The 25,867-nt window shown below is 35.1% G+C and overlaps 1 protein-coding gene across 7 annotated transcripts in view; it reads left to right on the top strand.

The window, feature by feature from the left end:
* Positions 1–25,867, top strand: part of RAP1GDS1 (Rap1 GTPase-GDP dissociation stimulator 1) — a 144,412-nt gene that overhangs the window by 45,545 nt on the left and 73,000 nt on the right. For all 7 annotated transcript variants that reach the window (XR_009448690.1, XM_059665013.1, XM_059665043.1 and 4 more), the window contains 2 exons: positions 11,699–11,821; positions 16,008–16,133. Coding sequence is in view for 6 of the 7 variants with exons in the window: in XM_059665013.1 (XP_059520996.1) it covers positions 11,699–11,821; positions 16,008–16,133 (249 nt within the window). In the remaining variant the exon portion in view is untranslated. The remainder of the gene's footprint in view (positions 1–11,698; positions 11,822–16,007; positions 16,134–25,867) is intronic.

The raw sequence follows: 25,867 nt of genomic DNA, 5'->3' as shown, positions 1-25,867 counted from the left end.
TGAAAAGTTGGATTCCCTCCTCTTTTCAGAATGATTCAGTGTAGTTGTAGTTCTAGACAAGATATCCTATAAAATAAAAGCCTAGGTGGCGTCACGCCCTCATGTGACGTAATCACAAGATGGCCACCATAAGATGGCCACTGCAAGATGGCCGGCAAGGGAGGGGAGTTGTGGGCGATCAGGCCTGCAGGGGAGGGCAGTTGGGAGCAACTAGGCCTGCAGGGGAGGGCAGTTGGGTGTGACCAGGCTGGCAGGGGAGGGCAGTTGGGGGCAATCAGGCTTGCAGGGGAGGTCAGTTGGGGGCGATCGGGCCAGCAGGGTAGGGTAGTTGGGGGCGATCAAGCTTGCAGGAGTGTAGTTAGGCATCAATCAGACCAACAGGGGAATACTTAAGGATGATCAGGCTGGCAGGTAGAAGCGGTTAAGGGCAAGCAGGCAGGCAGGTGAGCGGTTAGGAGCCAGCTGTCCCGAATTGTGAGAGGGATGTCCGACTTCCAAAGGGATCGGGCCTAAACCAGCAGTCGGACATTCCCCAAGGGGTCCCAGATTGGAGAGGGTGCAGGCGGGGCTGAAGGACACCCTCCCCCCCCCCTTCTGTGCACAAATTTCATGCACTGGGCCTCTAATTTTTAAATAAATTATCAACTTTTTACCAGCAGGTTCTTTAGTCATACTCTTGATGTCTTCACACAAATATAAAATAAACATTTTTGTCTCATGACTTATTTTGTAGCAACTACTATTTCATCTGACAATCTTGTATATTACTTTTCTTGAAGTGCTTTGGTTCTTTCATTTATTTCTTCAGTCTTCTAAATCCACCCTTTTTAAAATATTGATTTTCCTCAAAATGTCTTATAGTCAACAACTCCTATGTCACAACCTATAACCTAGACATTTTTCCTAATAATTAAAAACCTCTACCAAAAACTTACATAAATTATTGATTCTTTATCACTTCAGCATTAAGTTCTTTGTTTCAAAGTGTTTTTTAACCTTTGGGAAATTAGCATCAAATTTAATTCTTGGTTAATAATAATAATCTATTTTTGCTTCCCCATTCTCAGCCCTTTCTTGAGCCTCACTTGCCAACTTTGAATTTCAGCTCTCTAGGATTATACTGGAGAGGGAATTGAAATTTATATCCACAAACTTTCAAAACTTTTCAGCTTTACTTAAACCAACATGATTTTACTTGGATTTGCTTTCTCTTTCATTGAGTTTTTTTAATAAAGCAAGTCACTACAGATCTTGATCAGTTCTTTGCTTCTTTTATACCGTGTGTGTGTGTGTGTGTGTGTGTGTGTGTGTATTTTTTTCTTTTAAAGAGTCTCTGCTTTGCCCTCACCCACCCACCCCCTTGCTCTTTTTTCCTCTCCACTTTGGGAAAGCTACGAGATTTTAGTGAGATGACTCTCATCTTTACTCCCTAAGTCACAGAGTCCTTTCACTGAAATTTGTTTAGCCCTGAACTAATCAAATACATGATATGGCATTTATCTGGCCAGACTAATTAACTCAGATCGGTTTAATTGCTGTGAACCATGGGACTTTGAGTTTGTCTTGTTGGGAGGTGTGGGGAAAGAAACTATGCTATCTTGCTTGCCTGTTATGACCGGGAACTTATAGCGATTTTTCTACTATGATATGAACTAGTCTGATAATGCTAACACAAAGGTGAGTTGAGGAGACTTCAGAAAAATGGAGTAGAAGCCCTAAAAAATCACTCAGGAAGCTCACTTTATTTCTAGATTTTACAGTTATGTGAACTGAGAGCTAATAAATTGCCCAATTGGAGTATAGTATCATAGTATATAGTAGTATGCCCTGATATATACAGATTTGAAATAGGTTTTTCTTTTTATAAAATAATGTTAGCATATTGTATACAATTTGGAAAATAGAAAAAAATTATAATTTTTTTATTTTATAAAATTTGAATTATGCCATGTAAATGTAGGTTCCTTTTTTACACCATATTTTTTAGCATTTCACATGATAAACTTTTAAAATGGCATTTTAATTATTACATAATGTTATTTTGGGTGGCTAGTCCACAGTAGTAGTCCTCTATTGTTGGACATTTTTAAATTATATCTCAATTTGAGATGATACTATGAGCTATTTAACTGTTTCCTTTAGCCAGCCTTACGGTAATGCCCATTTTAAGTGACTCCTTACTCTTTTTCCTTGTATGTGTAACTTTTTGTTACTTCTTTTTGTTTTCCTGAAAAAGGTAGTGTAAATTTTGCATGCATCACATTGACTTGTTTACAAAGAGTAATATTTCCTTAAGTGGGTTCCTTGGATCACTCTTTTTTTAAATCCTCACCCGAGTATATTTTTCCATTGATTTTTAGAAAGAGTGGGAGAGGGAAAGATAGAAATATCATTGTGAGGGAAACACATTGATTGGTTGCCTCCTGCACCAGAGCTGGCCTGGGCTGGGTAGGATCCTGCAACCAAGGTATATGCCCTTGACCGGAACCGAACCCAGGACCGTTTGGTCCACAGGCCGACGCTCTATCCACTGAGCCATATTGGATGCTCCTTAGGAAATAATTTGTTTATTTCAGGAACAGTATATATTCCTGTAGGCTTTTGGTAAACATTAATAAATTAAGGTCTTCAAAAAATCCAATCATGTATATGCCAGGTCTCTAGCTTTGTTTACTTCATATTTCCTAGCAAGGTATTTCGCAATAGGATGGAGATGGGTCTTTTACTGAAAATGCTCTTTACTCTGTTTTACTGTATTCTCATTTTCTTAGTATGAGGTGAGGAAATCGACATTTTCTATAGGAACTATATTTTCAGTAATTACTTTGAACTTCTAGGTGAACAATTCTAGTTATACACTCTGCTTTTACCAGTCATTAACACAATTCCTCCTGGTGTTTATTTTCTCAGTAAATATCTTTCATTTATTTTCTAACAATACAGATCCTAATTTTTTAGCAACTACTCTATGACCTAGTTAGTGGTAATTTTAAAGAAAATAGTCAAACTAACAGATCTCCCTGCTTATTCTAGTGATGATTTCCACACACAGAACTTCTTTTGACTCCCACAGCTTACATTATCCTAGAATTAAAATGACTGCAAGACTACCAAAATCACTGGTAATTTTCTAAAATGACTCTCACAATTTAATGTTTTAGTAAGACCTGTTTCTGAGAGTGAGTCACTGTAAAATGTGTCTTTGTTCTGCCCTCTTTCTTTTCATGACTACATACATCCTTTTATTTCCTGTATCTCATGTTCCTTTTATTTGCTTAAAATCCTTATTGGGGGGAAAAAAAGGGTCTCATCAGTGAAAGAAATACCATTTTATTTATTTCCCTCTGCCCCACTTTATATACTTCCATTTTCTCTAGAAACATTGCCTCTCATTTGTCATGCCCTAATTTTAATCTTCTTATACTCAGCATATTCCTCTTATGTGTTTTAAATATTTTAAACCCGTTTCACTTTATCACTTAGTTGCTTCACTGTAGTTCTTATTCCTGCAAAATAGGTTAAATAATTTTTTTTTCACATAATAACTTGGCAAATCTGGTCAAGGTATTGTCATCACCATATGTCTTCTAAAATAACAGTTAACAGTAGGAAAAGCAGTGGAATAGGGAATAAAAATCATAAAAACTGGATTCTTTTTCTTTTTCCAGTATAATCTTATTACAGAGCCTTATTTGTGATATGAAGAGAACATGATCCAGCATGCGTATCTCACATGACCTGTTTTAAAAATGAAGAGAGAATATGTTTGAAAATGCTTTCAGAATTTTAAAAAATGTTTTGATATAAATTTAAGATAATGTATCAGTCAAATACCTTTAAATGAGCACACTGAGTCTGAACAGGAATTAGCTAAAGTAATAGGGAGTGTGTGGTGTTTCAGAGAGGGAACATGTGCAATAAGGAAGTAATAAGTAAGGTGATTAATTTGGTTTACTAGGAGTAATTTAGGGTGGCTAGAGTGTAGATTGTCATGGAAGAGTATCAGGAGATAGGATTGGGAAATATTATGGATGTGCTTGAATGTTTAATTAAAAATTATGCAGCCCTGGCCGTTGTTGCTCAATGGTTAGAGTATCAGCCCTTGAAACCAAGGGTCTCAGTTTTGATTCCTGGTCAAGAGCATATACCTGGGTTTCATGATCTGGGCTCGTGTGGGAGGTAACCAGTCGATGTGTCTTCTCTCTCACATGTTTTCCTCCCTCCCTCCTTCCTTTCTACTCTCTCTGGAAAGCAATGGGAAAAATATCATCAGGTGAGGATTAACAAAAACAAACAAAAAAGTTATGGAGAATCATTTAAAGATTAAAAAGAGGGAGTGACATAAAATTTGCATTTCCAGAAGTTTATTCTGGTATCTGTGGATCACAGAAAGGAGCAGTGGGATGAGTGTGTGGCTGGAGTTAGGGAGACTTGTGAGGAGGCTGTTGCATTTAATAAAGGTCAGAACTAAGAACTTGATATAACATGAATGTAGAAAGGAAAGGATAGATGCACAAGATGCTGGTGAGATGGAATTTGGAACTTATGTTCTGATTGAATGTGGGTGGTAAAAAGGCATTTATTCAAAGAGAAAAAATTGCAATCATTCTGGGGCAGGCTTGTGGCTTAGATGGATTCTCTTTCACCAAGATAGAGACTAGAATGATTTTAAAGAAAAAGAGGATAAGTTTGATTTGAAGGATATTAAATTTGAGTTATTTATGGTATATCCAAGTGCAAATACTTTGTTTTCAGTTGGAAAAAAGAGAGAGGATTTGGGACTTGTCTGTGTTGTTGTAAATCAGTGATGGCGAACCTATGACACACGTGTCAGAGGTGACACGCGAACTCATTTTTTTGGTTGATTTTTCTTTGTTAAATGGCATTTAAATATATAAAATAAATATCAAAAATATAAATCTTTGTTTTACTATGGTTGCAAATATCAAAAAATTTCTATATTTCTATATGTGACACAGCACCAGAGTTAAGTTAGGGTTTTTCAAAATGCTGACATGCCGAGCTCAAAAGGTTCGCCATCACTGTAGTAAATGAAGCTTTGACTTTGGATCAGATTGCCTGAGCACAGGGCAAGGTCACTTGTTGCACCCTATTCTAAAAATTTACCCCTTGAGAAATGAATAGTTCTTCAGAGACAAGGATACACATACCCTCCTTTTAAGTCATATTCCATTGACTTGCAGTCAATTCAAATCAGCATCTCCTCTTCAAAATCTGTTTATAAGGATTCCCTGGATATGTAATATAAAGATACTATTCTTTAAGTAAAACTTAAATTTTTTTTTTTAGTTTGTATTATTTAATATTGTTTACACTGTTAAAGATGTCTCCATTTTACATCCCCTCCCCTCACCACACTGTTGTCTGTGTCTATGGATTATGCATATTTGTTCTTTGGCTAATCCCTTCACTTTCTTTCATGCAGTCTCCCCCCCTCTCCCAATCCCACCCTCTGACAGCTGTCAGTCTGTTCCATATATCCAGGTCTCTGATTCTGTTTTGTTTGTCAGTTTATTTTGTTCATTAGGTTACACCTTTAAGTGATATCATATGGTATTTGTCTTTCACAGAATGGATTACAGTATTTCCCTTAGCATAATAACCTCTAGACTTGTCCATGCTATTGCAAAAGGTAAGAGTTTTAATTTGATAAATGCATGCATCACCCCCGCGAGGGGTTTTCCCCCTTTAATTTCTTTATTTGCACAGATTTTATTTAAAAGGCATTTTTATTACTTTTGAAAAAGGTATTTTTATTAATTTAAAAAATACTATCAATTTATACAAATACATTTTTAATCCAAGAGAGTTCTAGTAATTGCAGTCATTATTTTTTTTTTCTAACTTGGAGTTTACTATAAATTGGTTATCAAATGCTTTTTATTAATTTATCCTCATGAAGTCTATATGCTAACATAACATCAAAAATTCAATTTATTATAGTAGCATACCTGAAAACCCCATCTTGGTATTTAACTGTAAAGCCAATTTTTTATTGTATTTATTTGGCAGCTTTTTGGGGAACTTCAGCCTTTCTCAAGCTATATCTTAAAGTATGAGTTATTCCCATTCTGCTTGTTTCCTGTGTTCTACCAGGTTATTGGCCTTGAGAAGTTCTACAAGCGGTGCTTTAACTTCTCCCCATAATGCCATTGTGACCTAGGTTCTTGATGTACTCTTCTTTAAAGTTTCTCTGACCTGATTGCTCAGTTTTCTTTTCCCTTTGGTCAGTGGCAGTTTCATAACTAAGCTGCTTATTGCCACCAGGAGGCCATATGGAGTGTGGACACAGGACTATAGGGACAGAATCAACGCTTGCTGCACTGCAAGGGCTGCTGTGATGGATATGACTGCTGCAGTAGGTTCTACAGATATTATTTTAGAGGAGCAATTGCCCATCATATATGGGTCCTTTAAAACTCAAGGACTGCCAGCGCCTGTAATTTATAGTCATACTGAAACATTTTTTATGACCGCACCTAACTGTGCAGGGGGAGAAAGATAGTGAATTGATTCCTAAAAACATTTAAAAGACGTGTAGTTAAAATGTCTATAGTAGACTGGCAAAAATAATGAAAAGCCAATTTTTTTATAGGCCTCTTGAGCTCAGTTCATGATTTTTTTTAACAAGTAGCCCTTCCTTATTTAGACCTGCAAACACTAACTGCTGACTACTTCTTGAGTCTGCAGGCTGACGCTCTATCCATTGAGCCAAACCGGTTAGGGCCTGACTACTTCTTAATGTGCTCTTAAAATCATTTCAAGGGTATTCACAGATATCTGAGAACATCTTTTAGTTTCACAAATCACTATGCATTTGAAATGCAGTGTAATGCCAGTGGAGAAAGTATATATGAAATGAGGCTGAAACTTTATAATTGTTTATTGAACAGTGACATTTTAGTGATAAGCAGTATTTGGTCCTTTGTGTATTTCTGCCACAGGAAAGAAGGGTAATTCCCAACTGTTGAATTTAAATTCTAAACCTATATAGAAATCCAGATGCTAGCAAATAAATAGAATTCCTGTTAGATTTTTTAAAATTGTAAATCAGATTTACATGAGAGATGATTATATTTATTTCTTTGATTTCTCTGACAATAGCATAAAAAATACCATTCCCAAATTCTTGATTCATCTTAGTATAACTTTTCTTCCAATTCCTTGGATTATAATCTGTGGAAAGTCTGTCTCATCAGAGTACAAGAATTTTGTATTGTTTTCTTTTTTCTCTTTCCCCATCAGCTCTGACGTTAAGCCATTCTTTCATTTATAGTCAAAGGGAGACATGCATGGGTGATTTGCAGTTAACTGCTTGCCTCCAAGCACATAAGTGCCTTGACTTCACATTTAATCATGATCATGCCTTATGCCATACTCTTGCTCTTTTGTCTTAGCACCAACAGATGGTGGTATAAGACCCCTGGGGCAATCTAAGGTTGTAGTAGTACATCTTCTGATAGAAAAGGAAGGATTTTACTATGGAAAATTGGGTTCAGTTCTTTTTGGCTTCTTGCTTAAAAAAAATTAATGGAAATTTAGTGTGAGGTTTTCAGGTGGTACCTTAAAAACTTATTTTAATCCATGAAACAAAACAAAAGCAAAAAGGCAAATTATCCTATCTAATAATAGACAAACATGGTAATTGACTGTACCTTTGCTATACCTCCCATTGGCTAATCAGCATGATATGCAAATTAACCGCCAACAAAGATGGTGGCTAATTTGCATACTGCAGGCAAATCCCGCTGCGCCGCCCCACCTGGGGCTGGCGGCAGCGTGATCCCCAGCCGCTGGCCACCCCAGTGCAGGATCCGGGCCTGTGGTGTGTGGGGCAGGGCGGGTGGGGCTGGTGGCAGTGAGATCCTCAGCCGCTGCCCGCCCCACTGCAGGATCCAGACCTGCCCTGTGCTGGACGGGGCAGGCAGGGCAGGCGGCAGCGCACTCCCGCCCCAGCCCAGAATCCGGGCCTGTCATGTGCAGGGTGGGCCAGGTGGGGCGGGCGGCAGCACTATCTGAGCAGCCGCCCAACCCAGCTTAGGATCTGGGCCTGTCATCTGCAACGGGGGGGAGATGGGGCAGACACCACGGGATTGGGCATGCCATCTGCCACCAGGGGAGCAGGCCTAAGCTAGCAAGTAGTTATCTCCCGAGGGGTCCCAGACTGTGAGAGGGCACAGGTTGGGCTGAGGGACACCCCCACACACACCAGTGCACAAATTTTGTGCACCGAGCTTCTAGTAAACACTAATAAAAGAGAAAAATGGTAATTGGCGTACGAGCTACCCTTTTCATTGGCTAATCAGGGCTATATGCAAATTAACTGCCAACTAAGATTGGCAGTTAACTGCCAACTAAGATTGGCAGTTAACTGCCAACAAGATGGCGGTTAATTTGCATATGTAGGCACAATGCAGGGAGGGGAAAGGGAAAGCAGGAAGAAGCCCCCTGCCACTGACAGTGATCGGAAACCCAGAGGGGAGCTAAGAGCTGGGGGGCAGGGCAAAGGCGGCCCTGAGGCCGCCTTTGCCCTGCCACCCAGCCATGATCAGAGAATCAGGTGCCTTTTCCGCCCTGGCCAGTGATAGCAGGAAGTAGGGGTGGAGCCAGCAATGGGAGCTGGGCACGGTCGAAGCTGGCAGTCCCAGGAGCTAGGGGTCCCTTGCCTGGGCCTAAAGCGAAGCCCATGATCGCGGGGCCGCTGCAGCTGCGGGTCCCCGCTGCCTAGGCCGGACGCCTAGGCCAGAGGTGTCAGGCCTGGGCAAGGGGCCGATCCTGCGATTGGAGGGTGATGGGGGTCAACGCCTGAGGGCTCCCAGTATGTGAGAGGGGGCAGGCTGGGCTGAGGGACACTCCCCCCCACACACACACCCAGTGCACGAATTTCGTGCACCAGGCCCCTAGTATTTTATAAATGGGGTTGTTAAAAAGACAACTGCTATGTTTATGTCCCCATCATGTGTACATGACATTTTGAGTAATTTGAATTGTAAGAAATCTAGTAAGTGACAGCATACAAGAGGACAGGTTTCATCTATTTTTGCTTAAGTTTTCTGTTGTAAAAAATAACAGTGGTTGCCAGGTGACACACATTTCAATTTGTTAGTTCAATAGAATCTGAAGTTGCTGTTTATGCTCTGTGATTAGTATGATTGGTGACTTTTAGACAAGTCTACTTCATTTTTCTGGGTATCTGTTTATTTCAACTAATAAATAAGGTTGTTTTAAGTACTACAAATGTCTTTTGTAGTACATAAAATGTTAGAAACTCAAATAGTACTGGCTGTGTGAAAATGCACTATGCTTATTTATGCTAGGTAAAGAAAATGCATGGTTGGAGTTTCAACATTGTATAATCTTGGTTACTTGATTGATCTGTAGTATCAATGTCATGGATAAACACATATAAATAAATTGCAAATTACTTTTTCAAAGATAATAAATACATGGAAGTGTAATTATCTATATACTTTTCTATTGCTTCAGTCACTTGACAACTCGAGCTTCTCTTGATGTTAAGAGAGTGTTATGGTTCTCTAACCCTGGGTAGTCACGCAGTGCACAGCATAGTGGTTCTTAACTTTTTGACCAGAACCTGTGGTTAGAAATACATTTTACATAAAGTAGGCATACACATACAATTAATTATACATGTGCATATGTATAATTCAAAGTTTCACTAACAGTGTTTTTACCTTACTCCGGGCAAAATTTTTCCTATTCTTTTGTTGTTTTGGCTGGTGGTGTTCATTCTGGTCTCTCTTCAAGAAATTGCTAGACCTTGTTCACCAAGTCCATTTCAGAGTTTCTAATGCTGCACTAATCGGCACTTACTATAAAGAAATGCATTATTTTTGTAGAATTTCTCAAATTATTTTATTAAAATTATTTTTCTACTCTCGATCACATTAGCTACTATTTACGTAACAAGAAATCTTCAGTGTTCTCTCTTATTAGTTTGTATATCTAAAGTATGTAAAGATAGAGGATCTATACATACTAGTAGAAACAATTTTAAATTAAATTTTTTAATGAGCTTACCACTCTATCTTTAAACATATGCTATGTCTCTCTCTTTTTTTTTTAATGTTTTTATTAATTTCAGAGAGTGGAAGGGTGAGAGAGAGAGATTGAAATATCAATGATGAGAGAGAATCATTGATTGGCTCCCTCGTGCACGCCCCCTACTAGGGATCGAGCCCACAGTCTGGGCATGTGCCCTTGACTGGAATTGAACTCAGGACACTTCACTTCACAAGCTGACACTCTACCCATTGAGCCAAACCAGACAGGGATGCTATGCTTCTTCATTGTTCAGCATCAAATAGCAATTTTAAGTTTTATTTCCTTGAGTTTTTCTCTATTTGCATCATCATTCCAGATGTTCTTGTTATCTTTTAATAGGTCATGCTTTTAATAATAGATACATGAAGTAACTTGGTTTCATTGAAAGGTTCTTTATATATATTTTTTATCAAAGAAAGAAGTAGGGGGTCTCTTGACTTTCTATATCACTGAATCTGTTCACTACTTCTTTTCATCCTTAGTGGTGGTTTGAAGAGTTGAATGAAAAACATAGTAGTCATATAGAACTATAGTTTCCTCTATCTCTCCATATAAAGTGATATGAGGTGGGTTTTTTGCTCATTTAATTATTATTTTAAAAATTTATGATAGTATATAGGAAACCATAGAATTTATATATACAGGGTGGGGCAAAAGTAGACAACTGTAAACCTAGTTTTGCCCCAGCTTATATATAGTGTCCAAAAAAAATTTAATTTTCATTCCTTTTCAGGTTTAACTGATTTGAAATAATGTAAAGTCAGGCTGAGCTTTGAACAAAGAACATTTATCCTAAAGTGCCACTAGACTTTTTTTTTCTTTTATGTAAATACATAACAGATCAAGTTTATGGTACAAAACCAGCAGCAGTTGACAAATTGAGGATGCGTATGAAATGAAGTCGACAAATGAAATGATTTTTGATGTTTGTGGTTCCATTGCTTTGCATTATCAGCAGTGCTTGGACCAGAATGGTCATCAGTTTCAAAACAGGCATTTACAAAAAAATTACTCATTTCTGTAGATTCTTTTAAATCTTGAAAATGAACTATCTCTAATAGTAAAAGCATAATATGCAAATGACGGAACGACTATCTGGATGACCTTCTGGATGAAGCCGAGGCAGCCGGGGCTGCGAGGGCTGAGGCAGCAAAGGCCTACTTTTGCACAAATATCATGCATCAGGCCTCTCGTATGTTAATAAACACTGATTTTTTAATCATCCCAAGTGTGTAAACCTATGTAAAAATAGTACACTGTTACAGAATTCAGAAGGGAGATAGAAAAAAAGACATTCCTACTCTGAACAGACAGGCTTGGAACTGACATTGAAAAGTAAGTTTAGTATACAAATGGTATATTCAAAAAGAATTCCTTTATAATCTGACTGTAGATAGAGAAAAGACTGCATTATAAAGTGTTTTGTACAAATAAAAACTCAAAAGGAGGTCGTTGAAATGAAGGTAATTTTATATAAGTTGCATACATTTGAATCTATACTGAACAGATTTTTATTTGGATGGTGAGAATTCTTGAAGAATGTATTGTATATAAAATTGTCAGGCTATTGTTGAAGATTTTCATTGAAGCTCTTTGTATATATCTCTTTCAGATATGGAAACAAGTGAAAAAATCCAAGGAAGTGGGATACTTCAATTGTTTTCAAGCCTGTTGATTCCACAGTCTTCCTGTACAGCCAAAGTAGCTAACATCATAGCTGAAGTAGCCAAAAATGGTGAGGTTTTCCTCAAGAACTTTTCTGCTGGGAACATCTTCAGTTTTACACCTTAATTGTCAGTATGTTTTATTAATTTATGTTTTAATTTTGTAGATTAGACATTTTCAATTTTTTTTATATTTCCTTTGCCTTTTTCATGTAATTGTTAAAAATGACTATATTTATAGTCATTTTATTTATACATTTCACATCTGCTATTCCCTTCTTTTAGAGTTGAATTAAAGGAAAACACTGTGCTAGTCCTTGCTGTACCTATATCATTTATTACTTTGGTTATAGGATTCTTAAAATTGCCACTGAGTCATTTATCTTTATTGTCACAGAGAACTTAGCTTATTCTTTTCAGTGTATATATTGTTTGTGTTGTACCCAGGTTTGAACTATTTATTTTTAGTCTGGTCTATCCTCCTGACATTGGCACTTGACAGCAACAGAGCAATTAGAATATATGTTCTGTTTTCTGAATTTACCTTCAAGGGAAACATTTATTTTTTAAATTTCCATTTAAAAATACTCTGGAAAAATAATAATTACAACAAAGCTTAGATCATGTAATAGCTAATCCATCCCATTACATATAGTTTACATCTAATAAGAGATTTTTTGCAAGAATTTATTGTAGCAGAAATATTTGCATGTGATTTTTTAATTTGGTCAATTTGTGAAAACCCTGACTTAAAGCAGTTTTTAACATTAAGGGAGGGCCATACTAAGTGTAATACCTTTAGTTTGTCTCAGTTTATGATTTGATACTATTTTTAGGCATTTTATTTTAGTAAGTTGCATATGTTATACTTTAAAGAAAATTTTTTTTAAAATTCTGGCCTCATTTGTGTAATCACTATGGCAGGTGGCATTGTACGATACTAATGTATGTTGTTTTTGGCCCAGTAAAACAACTTGTTAATAAATGTATTACCAAAAAGAAAATTACCATGAAATTCTTTTCATTTGTTTAGAGGTTCTCAAAATGTCTTTCAGGCTTCAGTAAGGTTTTTATATGTAAATCACGGCTAGCTATTGTAATTATATTATCACTATACTGTGCTTTGGATTTCAGCTAGTTATGAATGTTCAGGTCTTGAAATATTTCATGTACTTCAAGCAGATTTGAATTGCTGTGAATAGATAGTGATTACCTCAGGACAACAAAGAACTTCTGAGGCAGATTTAGTTTGAAAATAGATCCCCCTCAGAAATGGTTTGTTAATCTAGACCACCACTGTCTGACTCTTAGATGCAAAGCAGCTTTATTTTTAAGATCAAGTAGTTGATTTTTAATCTCATTAGAATCACAATATAGATTTCCTGAAACTAGGGATGTAGATAGTAGGTACCACTTTGAGAGAGGATGACCATCATGGTCATTCTGTAATAGTATCTATATTTCTGTATGTAGATCAATGATATATATTATTTTAAACATATTCCTGAAAAATTACTGGAATGTTTTCACATTTATCCATCTGAAGTAGGTAACTTCATGTTTTTAATACTAGCTAATGAGGGCTGCACTGCTTACTTAAAAAGTAAATTGCCTGAAAAGCAAAAGGTTTTGGAAGTTTACTTTCTCCAGGGACTGGCAATGTTGCTTTTACATTGACTGAAAAAGCTGAGGAATATACTAATTTTATCTTTATTCTTTTTTTAAATAGAGCTAATTGAAATATAACATTGTGTATGTTTAAGGTTTTTTGTTTTTGTTTTTTTTTTAATTGGTTTCAGAGAGAGGGAGAGAGAGATGGAAACATCAATCACGAGAAGAGAATCATTGATTGAATGCCTCCTGTACACCCCACTGGGAATTGGGCCCACAACCCAGGCATGACCAGAGTTGAACTATGACCTCCTGGTTCACGTGTCAATGCTCAACCACTGAGCCACTCTGGCTGGGTTAAAGTATTCTTTATATGCTTTGGAATAAAATATAAAAAATTCAGTTCAGAACAGTTTTACTTGATCCACAATTTTCCTGTAATTATTTACCCTTTATCATTTCAAGAACACTGAATATTGATTATAGCATCAAAAATTTGAAAGATAGGTTGATATAGACAATTAGAACATAAAAGCAAAGAAAAATAGTAATTCATCAATGCTGCCATTGCCTGAAGAATACTAACAAAACAAATAAGCAAAACAATAAGATATAACCACAGATTCCATTTATGAAAAGAATGCAAATCATTCTGTTCCTAAATTTTTGTAGTCATTTAAATATGCCCTGTTGGAATCTAGGCATTGAGAAAGATGAAAAGAATAATGAATATCTCTGCCTTTAATTTGATTAATTTGAGTTGATGACAAGTTATTTTAAGGTTTGAAATCTATAAAGATTCTAAAGTAATTATTAATTTAAGAGGTAGACAAGCAGACTGATGTGTCATCTTCTATAGTCATTGAATTCATGGAAGTATATAGCATAATTTTCAGTAGGTAATAGAATATCTCATACTACTGAGTTCAAAACAAAACATTGACAATATACTTAAAGGTTAGCTTTAGAAGTAAGAAAGTACTCTTAATCTTTGAGTTTAAATTATAGAGGATTTTCAGTAATCTAGAGGTAAGTAAGAAATATGATAGAAATGCAATCCTTTATTTAGGTAGAGAGGAATACCTCTTGACTTATAGCTATAGTTAGGGGGAAAAGAAGCTGCTTCAAAGGTAACAAACAGTTCACATAATAGCCCTATAAGATATGTTCTAAGAATTTGAAAATGAAAGGAAAGAGGGATATTGTTTATGAGGGTACTTGTGGTACCATTTAAAGAGTTGACCCTCTCTGAAAGTGAGTGTGAAAGGATTAAGTAAGATAAATTATTGGTGGAAGAACTAGATCCTTATTGATTAGAACATTCAGTAAGTCGTGATATTCAAAAGGATGATTCTAATATTGGTTATTAGAGAACTTTCATCAATTAGTTATCTTCATATCCTTAAATTTTGTTAGTCCCTCATGAGACACTGTATAAAAGTTTGTCTAATCATGACTATGATGGTATCATTGGGAGTTGTTAAATTTAGATTGGTATATTATAAAGCCAAGGAAAGAAAAATGTTTGAAGTATAAGAATATGTTTTGTGCTTTAGACCAAATGTATGGGTACAACAGTAGATATGAGTGATCCATGAAATGAATTTTAATAAAGAGTAGGAATGAAGATAAGGAATAGATGGTTCTTTTGAGTCTTATCAATGGAAAAGGATTTATTTATGACTAGAGACCTAGTGCATGAGATTCGTGCACTGGGGGGGGGGGGGGTTCCCTCAGCCCGGCCTGCTCCCTCTGGCAGCCTGGGAGCTCTTGGGGGATGTCTGACTGATGGCTTAGTGCTGCTGCAGTGGCGGGAGAGGCTCCCACCACCGCGCTCACTGGCTGTGAGCCTGGCTCCTGGCTGAGCAGCGCTCCCCCTGTAGGAGCACACTGACCATCAGGGGCAGCTCCTGCGTTGAGCATCTGTCCCCTGCTGGTCATTGTGCATCATAGTGACTGGTTGTACCGCTCTTCAGTTGATTTGCATATTAGCCTTTTATTATATAGGATGATTCACTTGAACCTTTTAAAAAATGCCGTATTTTAAATTTTTAGAGAACATACAGTGAAAATTATGCAATTTGATGGCTTAGTTTAAAACTTTAGTACAGTAGCCCTCACTTAGTGTCATTAATAGGTTCATGGAACTGTGGTGAAACAATGGATGACAAAACCGATTTTACCATAGGCTAATCTGATATAAGCAAGAGTTAGATTTCTACTGCATCTCATCAGCATTATAACAAAACAGCATTGAACGGAACAAGTTGTTTGAGGACCTGCTGTACTTTAATTATCAGGCTCATGGAAAGACCATTACCAGTTTCTCCACCATCATATGTACTTCATAAGCACATCCTATTATTATAAGAAAATGGTGATAAATTAGGTATAAAGTAAGTTAATTAAAAGTCCTTTTGGTTTATGGCAGACTGTCAGCAAAGGAAAATATGACTCCACTAATTTTTTGTGTACTTGTTTCATGAAGTATGTAGTAGAGCAGCAATGGTAATTTTGAACAGAAATGTACTCTTCAAATAGTAAACCACCTTAAACATTTTAATAAGTATTTATTTTATTAAGGAACATGATTTGTGTAACTTGTGAATTTTTAAATTTTTAATTAAATATGTCTCTTATTTTCAGAGTTTATGCGAATTCCGTGTGTGGATGCTGGATTGATTTCACCACTGGTGCAGCTACTAAATAGCAAAGACCAGGAAGTGCTGCTTCAAACGGGCAGGGCTCTAGGAAACATATGTTATGATAGCCGTAAGTGTTGAAATATCAGTGATACACTTATAAACTTTTGTTAAAGATTATGATTTTCAGACTGATTTCCCTTTTAGTGTTAGCATTGTCTGTTCTAGGCTAAAGACACTAACATGGGCCTGTATGACAGCTCTGCACATTTAGTAGAACTGGTGGAAATATGGGCCATACTAGTCTTAACTAAGAAATTATAGGAAATGATAGTTCTTTTCCTCTGCTATCACAAATTATATTTTTAGAGGAAAGTAAGTTAGTTTCTAAGAAATTGGGCGTTTAATTAAATATATCTGTATCTTTTTAATTAGGTTTATTAAAGTACTATCTCTGAATAAGAATGTTTATGAACACAGTTTTTTAAAGTTTCGAAGTCTGTCCAAATACATTTTTATTTCATTTTTTTTAAATATATTTTTTTTATTTCAGAGAAGAAGGGAGAGGGAGAGAGAGATAGAAACATCAATGTGAGAGAGAATCATTTATCAGCTGCCTCCTGCACACCCCACATGGGGGATCAAGCCCACAACCTGGGCATGTGCCCTTGACTGGAATCAAACCTGGGGCCCTTCAGTCCACACACCAATGCTCTATCCACTGAGCCAAACCAGCTAGGGCAGTCCAAATACATTTTTGCAATTCAGTAAAACCATTTATAAAAACCATTACCTTCTCAAAAGCTAGATTGGCCTACTACGTCTGCGTTGAGTCCATTCCTATTTGTCACAAAGCCATTGTCATCCTCACCCTTTTCTGTCATATACTGTTGTAGGCAAAAAGAAAGCAAGAACGTGGATATGGATATATTGCAAAAATTTTGCACTTCCTGCTTCTCCTTTGCTACATATATGTAAGCAAAATATAGAAAAATTTTGAGTATATTTAATTTAATTAGATTTATTCTGATTTTCCCTAGATTTATATTTTCTGAGCCCAAAACAAATACTTTAAATTTAACCCTTAAAGTCTCCTAGGAATTTAATTCTATTATATAACTAGGATAACTTTTATTGCTTATTTTCTCCATTGAGTTTATAATTCACTTTTTACATGAGTTCTATTTTGGTATAAACACACAAGACAAAACCTTTTTGTGATAGGCAATGTTTCCAATAGTGGTTTGTGCACATAAACCAGATATTACATAAGGTCATAAACATATTCATTTATGATAAGAGAAAGAAATAGAAAAAAGGATTAAAACTACAGCTTTCAGTCATATTGTCTGTAGCAGTGGTGGTAAGGTTAGTCTTATTTATTCTTCCTTTCCTTCCTTTTTCTGGAACATTAACTATTATCTCTGGGGGAATAGATGCTAGTTCTTTCTTTGCTAGATTATTAACTTTATTTACAAAATTCTAGTGCTGTATGTTTATAATTTGCATTTTCATATTTAATGTTGTTATTAAACACCATAGCTTACAATGTTAGTTTTCAAGAATGAACCACTTATTTATATTTTATATGATTAATTTTAACAATATATATTCTAAAGACTTCTACAGAGTAATTGTGAATGATTGATGGCATGTACTTGGAGAGCATTGATCATTACTATCCTGTGTTTATTTTTAGAATTTAAGGCTATCAAAAGTATTTTTTAATCTTGTTTAGTTCAGGTATTCTTGAATTACCCATTGTTTGAACATAGGAGATACCTCTTTTGTGTACTTTTGTTTTGAGTTTCACTTAATGGTAAAATAGAAGAAACACCCATAGTGATTTATTGTCTCATGTTACTCTGTTGTTATGGGCAGAGTAATTTTATTTCCTGTGTACTAACGAACCTTGAAGTTAGGGTAATGTCTAGTTAATATGATTGTTATTTTGATGAAACCACAGTCCATTATTATAGTGTTTTTATCATATCCATTCACTCTGTTCTTACAAGGTATACAGTAGAAAATCTTTAGACTATGATGTTCGTTTTTTAAATTTCATTTATCTGTAATATTTATAGCCACTTTATTCTCATGTAATTTAATGGAAATTATAGTTCCATGGAAAATTGAGCATAGTGAATACAGCCTGATTTTTATACATACTTTTAAACCTTTTTTAAGAAAAATGAAGTTAGTAGTCTTAAATATTAATATAAGAAGTAATTTATTACTATAAATCATGTGATGAAATGTGTTCATTGTGTCCTGCTTATGCATATAATTTTCATTAGAATGTATGTTTTCTTATCCTTTTATTTGAAATTAGCTTTCTGTGATCTTTTTATTGATTTTTGAAAATAATTGTAGGAAAAATATAGTGCCTATATTTGAATTGCAGGAGTAACATAAAAGTCTGTAAATGGGATGTTATGTACTTGACTTGTGAATGTATTTGAAATGTATTTCTCATTGTATTTTATGACAGTTGGCAGTTTGAAAGAACCCAGAAATTAGATTTCTCTTTTTAAAAAGTTTTGAATGGCTTCTATTTTAATTAATTTATTAAACTTCCATCTTGAGAATGTAGTTTTCTATTATCCTTCAAAGAATGAAGGATAATAGAAAACTACACATGGCAGTTTTATAAATACAAGAAATCTTTTTCTTATAAATAACATGTTTTAAAATTCACATTTGTGTTTTATTAAACTTATACATTAGAATAATCAGTTTACTTACATTTTATAAATATACTCTAAATAAATAATTTTTTGTGTGGGTTTATTATAAGGAATTCACTGTTAGAGAAGTAAATTTGAGAAATGTATGCCTGTTTTACAGATTTTTATTTTAACACTTAAAAAGCAAAGTGTTCGCTAGCATATTTCAGTTAAATTTAAATCCATGGAAATCTTTTGAAAAAAGTAGGTTAGATTTCAGTTTTACCAGCTTTTACCGGATCTTAGGAACTCTTCCTAATAGGAGGAAATGATCTTACGTAATGCTAACATCTGGTAACAGACGATAAAACTGCTAAATGGGACGTAGTGAGGCTTTGTTGTTATGAACTTTTTAAATCCCAGGCTCTCTCTTGCATATAGAAATGAAAGAATCGCTTTGTGGGAACATTAAAATACCTGGTCTTTTTTCTGTTTTTCCAGAAAGCATTCAAAGCACTTCAGTTATGGATTTCTCTTTAGAACTATCCAAACAGACTTTTGATATAAGCAACATCTTAAAACTCTTTTGCTCTGGAACTTTGGCAAAATAACTTATGGGAAGTTTGACTTCTTTTAGATCAAAGAAGAAAATTGTATTTCATTTTTAGAAATCAGTAAAGTTGTGATTGGAATATGCTAGGGAATGTGATTTTAAATAAACAGAAGTATTAACCCTGATTGGTGTGGCTCAGTTGGTTGAGCATCATCCCACGCACCAAAAGGTTGCCAGTTTGATTCCCAGTCAGAGCACGTACTCAGGTTGCGGGTTTGATCCCTAGTCAGGATTGATATTTGTCCCTTTTTTCCTTTCTTTCTAAAATAAATAAAAAACAAAACATTTAAATATTTCAGAAATGAACATCTTTGGCCTGTATTATTACACGTTCCTCTCAAAAGTAATAAAAAAATTAGTTCTTTTTTTCTCCTTAATATGGCTATCTTAGTCCTTTCTTTCAGTAATTAGCTTTGTCTACATAGCTGTGCACATTTTAAATTGCTGATATATTTAAATGGCTTTATAGTATTGAAGAACTTCATATTAAATTTACACCCTTTATAATTTATAGGGATAAACAGAAGTTTTTTTTCTGTTTGTAGATGTTACTGCTTGAGGTTAGGAAATAATTGATATGGGATATACTGGTTAAAAGTTAGGTAGTAGAAGCTTGAAAAAAATGATTACATGAAATTAAATATTTGTGCCTTTTAATACACCAGAGAAAATATATAATTCAAATGAATACATGTTAAAATTAAATAACTATGCCTTTTTTTGTTGTTTAAATTGAATCTTTAATTTTTTATGACTTATTTTCCACTTCTTAATAATGTACTTGATTATTTTCTGAATGCTCACAGTTTCATAAATTTTGAGTTCATAAGTCCTCTTAGTACTGTGTGAAGGCTTCAGGTCACCGTCGATCATTGGAAGAGGAGCTTTAGTGATGGCAGATGTGGAAACAACACTAATTTTTAATTAACTCTTAGCAGTTCCTTCCCTAGAAGGCAGATGTAGTTCCTGGCCTAAGCTCCCTTCTGGAATGTTCTCTCACTCCACCTGTTGAAACTTTTTACACCTTACTTGCTCTCTATATTTCATGTTTCTTTTTTTAAAAATTCTTTATTATTTAAAGTATTACATATAGTATTACTTGTCTCCTTTTTCTCCCATTGATCTCTCCCCAGCCACCACCCCACCCCCGCACATGCCCCTACACCCCTAGTGTCTGTGTCCATGGGTTATGCTTATATGCATGCATACAAGTGTTTTGGTTGATCTCTTAACTCCCCCCCACACACACCCCCCCTCTCGCCTTTCCTCTGAAGGTTGGTGGTCTGTTTGATGCTTCTCTGTCTCTGGATCTGTTTTTGTTCATCAGTTTATGTTGTTCATTATATTCCACACATGAGTAAGGTCATGTGATATTTATCTTTTTCCAACTGGCTTATTTCGCTTAGCATAATGCTATCCATGTCCATCTATGCTGCTGTGAATGGTAAGAGTTCAACTATGTTCTTTTACAGAAATAAAATTAATGCCTGTTATTATATAATTAGTTCTGTTATTGGAAAGATGCATACTTAAGAATCTTATTTGACATACTATCTTATATGATACTAGAGGTCCAGTGCACAAATTCGTACACCAGTGGGGTCCCTTCGCCTGACCTGTGGGATTGGGCCGAAACTAGCTCTCTGACATCTCCCAAAGGGTCCTGGATTGTGAGAGGGCACAGGCCAGGCTGAGGGACTCCACCGGTGCATAATTGGGGCCAGGGAGGGATGTGGGAGGTTGGCCAGCTGGGGAAGGACCGTGGGAGGGCTCCAGGGAATGTCCCGCCCATCTCGCTCAATCCCGATCGGCTGGACCCCAGCAGCAAGCTAACCTACTGGTCGGAGCGTCTGCCCCCTAGTGGTCAGTGCATGTTATAGCGAGTGGTTGAGTGGCCTTAGCATATCATTAGCATATTACACTTTGATTGGTTGAACGGACAACTGGACACTTAGCATATTAGGCTTTTATTATATAGGATTATATAGGATAAAAAAACTTGGATTTTTGCTCACTAATGAATAAATAAATATACAAAATGATATGGAATTCTGGTTTGGCAAAGCCAGTGTTTATGAAGTGAAATAGATATTGTTTATTTCATTGACTTCAAGTGTAAATGGAAAGGATGTCCAAATACATGCATGGACTTGTTTGTATATTAGTGATTCTAATTATGCCACACTATTTTTATGTAATGGATGAAGAATTCATTGTTCTGATTATAAATGCTGAAAAAAAATAGCAATAATTCTATAATATTTTGAAATGTAAGTTGGTTAGTTAAGTATGTATTAATACATACATGCTGTGAAATTGTGTAAGTAATCAAAGTGTATTTATAGCAGTTATAGTCAAGAGGGAACTATTCGGGAACTGTTCATGTCTGGCATTTAAAATAAGTGTTTAGTTCAGTGATATAAATTAGGTTAAGCGTTGATGAATTATATTAAAGGGTTTTTTAGGTCTTTGTATTTACCCTACATTTTTCAATATTGAGTTTTAAAATTATCAGCCAATAAGTAAAAATAAGATTCTTTAACTCTCAATTAATCTGTTGCACATGTGTATATAAGAATAAATGAAACTGCTGTTTTTAGAGACAATAATTATGGCTGTTATATGAAAATATTCCATTGTAAAGATGTCCTACATACATTGTTGAAAATAGATGTTATTGTGTAGCACTATCATGAACTCTAAAAAAGATTCATGCCAGTAAAGAGCTTTTAATATGGTGTAGAAAATAGAATGCACAAAGGTACACAACTTGTGAAAAATAATGGAGTACACACTAAATCAGAATAAAAATAAATGGATAATGGGAGTAGTAATTGGAGCCATTTTTTAGAAATTAAGCAAATAAGTGAATTGTTTATTGAAGAAATATAGTTCATTTTAAAATTAATATAAATAATGATATATCCTGGAAATATTGAAGATTGATAGTGTTTCAAGTTCTGCCATCTACTAAATTGTCGTCTAATCTTTTTGAATTTTAGTTTTTATTTTTCTAATTTTCTTCTTTGCAACCAAGCTTAAGTCCTCAGAACTTTCTCTGTTTCTAATCAAAATTGTCCCCGGTACAAGTTGGGGATATTTCCCTTGGCTGGGAGGAAATTAAAAGATAAATACTATTTAAAGGTGAATAATCTTTTTCCTGCTGAGTAGAATAATTGTACTTCTTAAGAAACTGTGCTGTTGCCCTGACCTGTTTGCTCAGTGGATAGAGCATTGGCCTGCGGACTGAAGGGTCCCGGGTTCGATTCCGGTCAAGGGCATGTACCTTGGTTGCGGGCACATCCCCAGTCGGAGGTGTGCAGGAGGCAGCTGATTGATGTTTCTCTCTCATCGATGTTTCTAACTCTCTATCACTCTCCCTTCCTCTCTGTAAAAAAATCAATAAAATACATTTAAAAAAATTTTTAAAAAAGAAAGAAACTGTGCTGTTATCACTTCAAGTTGAATTTTAAATTAGAGCTATATGGACATGTGTACATATACACACATACACATATACATAGGCTAGCATGATTTACTTTAAGTATGAATAGTTTGATACAAAAGCATCTTTGATTCCTAAAATAATTGGAATAAGTTTTATTTTGATCTTGAGCAGTTGGACTAATAAACTGGAGCAATAAATTATTTCTGTTGTTACCTGAATGCTGTTTAGAAGTCATTTAAGATAATTTTATGGAAATAATTCACTTATTTTATAATTTATATGTAACCACAATCTTCTGCTTATAAAATAATATAAGTATATAAAAATATAGGAAATAGTGTAACTTTAGTGAGTAGTTTGGCAAATGTCTGGTGATTTATAGATGTTCCATTAGTATATAGAGGCTTTTTTTAAAAAGTATAATTGTCAGAAAATTTTGACTGATGTGAGAAATCTATTGGATTACAGAAATTAATACCACTATCAGTAGATGCAGGAGCTGTGTCTTATCAACTGCCATTCCATGACCTAATTTTAAACTGAATCTGTGGAACTCGTGCTTTCCTGATCCTGAACTATAAATGTAAATATTTGGAATTTTCCTGCATGAAGGCAGACTTTAAACTGAATATAATGCTCTGCCACAAGAAGCTTTGTGCTTCTTTTTTGACATATGAATATTAAATAGTCATGGTGGTTGTTTTTTTCATGACTCATTTTTGTAATTTTACTGATGTAACATTTATAGCTTTTGCTTTTATATGTAGGCTTTCGTGCATTTTTCCTGCACCTGGATCATGAGTAAATTGCATTTTAAATTTTAGTAAAGATGTTGATGGGTTCTAATTTTTCAGGGAACCATAACTGTGTGGAAATCACAGGCAACTTTTTAAAAAGTAATTTGATGTTAAAATTGATCAACTAATAGCTAAGCCTACAGGTGAAAATACTTAATGATTTCTGAGAGTAGGATCAATTGCATAAATCTTACATGAAGGTCTAGTGCAGGGGTGGGCAAACTTTTTGACTCTAGGGCCACAATGGGTTCTTAAACTGGACCGGAGGGCCGGAACAAAAGCATGGATGGAGTGTTTGTGTGAACTAATATAAATTCAAAGTAAACATCATTACATAAAAGGGTACGGTCTTTTATTTCAATAGTTTTATTCATTTCAAACGGGACGGATTCGGCCCGTGGGCCGTAGTTTGCCCACGGCTGGTCTAGTGCCTTTTTTCCTCTTTATTGCTATGACATAATTTCTTCATAGTCTTTTCCAAATTTTTTTATAACATATTTCTTTTAGCTCTGATTTTTTTCTCATTTTGTGATTTGGGTGGTTATTTATTGCAAGGTTAATTAGAAAAGTTTTACATTAAAATCAGCTTCAGGAAAGGGCTGGTCTACTTCTATACATGCTATATTCACAATAGCCCCAAACTAGAAATATACCAAATGTCTCTAAATATGAATGGATTTAAAGTAAAAATAGTAATGTAGCCATACAATGGAATACTACTCAGTAGTAAAGAAGAATAAGTCACTTAACATACTGCTACTATTGATGGATCTCAAAATCATTAGAATGAGTTAAGCTAGATATAAGAGAATACATACTGCATGAATCCACAGATATAAAATGCAAACTAATCTATAGTGACAGAAAACAGTGGGTTGTTTAGGGCTAGAGGCAAGGGAGAGATGACCTGCAAGGGAATATGAGTAATCTTTTCATTGTGATGAAATGTTTGGTAACTTTAACTTTATTATGTTGGTGGTTTCTAGAGTGTACAGAACTATTAAATCTCATCAATTACACATTTTCAAATTTATATAGTTTGTGTTACATAAGTTTTTTTTTCTTAATAGAGTTTCTAAGGAAGGGAATCCATCAGAAATCTAAACAGTAAAGTACATACTGTTTTTTTTCTTTGTTCATGTAATAAATACAAATAAGTACTTGAAGGACATGCTGGGAAATATGACCATGAATCTTTTTTTCTAACCCCTCTAGGTAAAACTTAAATTCTTTATTTGTGCTTCCATTTTACTCTGAAAACTTAATTGTGCTTATTACTTAAATATTTTCCTTCATGCTTTTCTCTTAACTGTGAATAACTACCTTTGTATTTCTCAAACCTAACTCAGTATGTGAAACATTGTAGGTATCCTGCAAAAGATTGATAAAGGCAGGGGAATAAATGCTAATTTGGTCATAGATCTTAAATAACTTGACTGATTATGCAATGTACCATATGTCATTAATCGGTAATCTAAGTTAATATTATTCCTAAAATATTTTAGTTTTGCTGGATAATCTACCTCATATTATGGAATCCTTCATTATAGATCTTAAGTGAATATACTTATGAACATAATGAACATTTAATTTCTGTGAAGTTTTTTAATAAACTGCTTTTCCCTTTCTTCCTCCATGTGTTCTTCCTCCATGTCTGTATCACAAAAGCATAACATTTCAACAGATAAAAATATTAAGCTACTGAATCTGAAAGGCAGGTTAAGAATATACTGATGAATAAATCTGCATCATGAATTTGTGTTTTAACTTTTTAGGAAGAATGTTGATATTTTATTCTTTTTTAATTCATATAAATTTAAAGATCACAATTAACTTTTAAAAATCACATTTTAATAAAGACATTTGCTGTTTATTTGGAGCATTATTTACTGAGAATTCTGGTAAATTTAAGTAATTTAATCATTTCATTAACTCATCAATGGGATAGTTTGGGGATTTTCAGTAATATTTTTCATTTAGTTTTCTAAGGCATCTAAAATTCTTAACACCTGTGGCTGGCATACACTGAGAACTATGGGCTCTTTGGTTGCCTTCTGCATGCACCCCGACCAGGGCTCAGGGAACTTACAACCAAGGTATGTGTCCAGACTGGAATCGAACCTGGGACCCCTCAATCTGCGGGCCGACGTTCTATCCACTGAGCAAATCCAGCTAGGGCAAGTTATAATTGTTTTGACTTTAAGCGTTTATTCTGAATCACCTTTTGTTCACTAAGAAAGGTACATCAACGACTCCTGCTTCTAGACAGCATCCATTTCAGAACTCAGCAGGAAAGTATTCATAACTCAGCTTTCCAGCTTACTTTATAGAAAGAATTTA

Source organism: Myotis daubentonii, chromosome 1 (assembly GCF_963259705.1).
Source record: "Myotis daubentonii chromosome 1, mMyoDau2.1, whole genome shotgun sequence".
Classification (NCBI taxonomy): Eukaryota; Metazoa; Chordata; class Mammalia; order Chiroptera; family Vespertilionidae; genus Myotis; species Myotis daubentonii.
The sequence above is the reverse complement of the archived record's forward strand: the minus strand, read 5'-3'. Positions and strand labels throughout refer to the sequence as shown.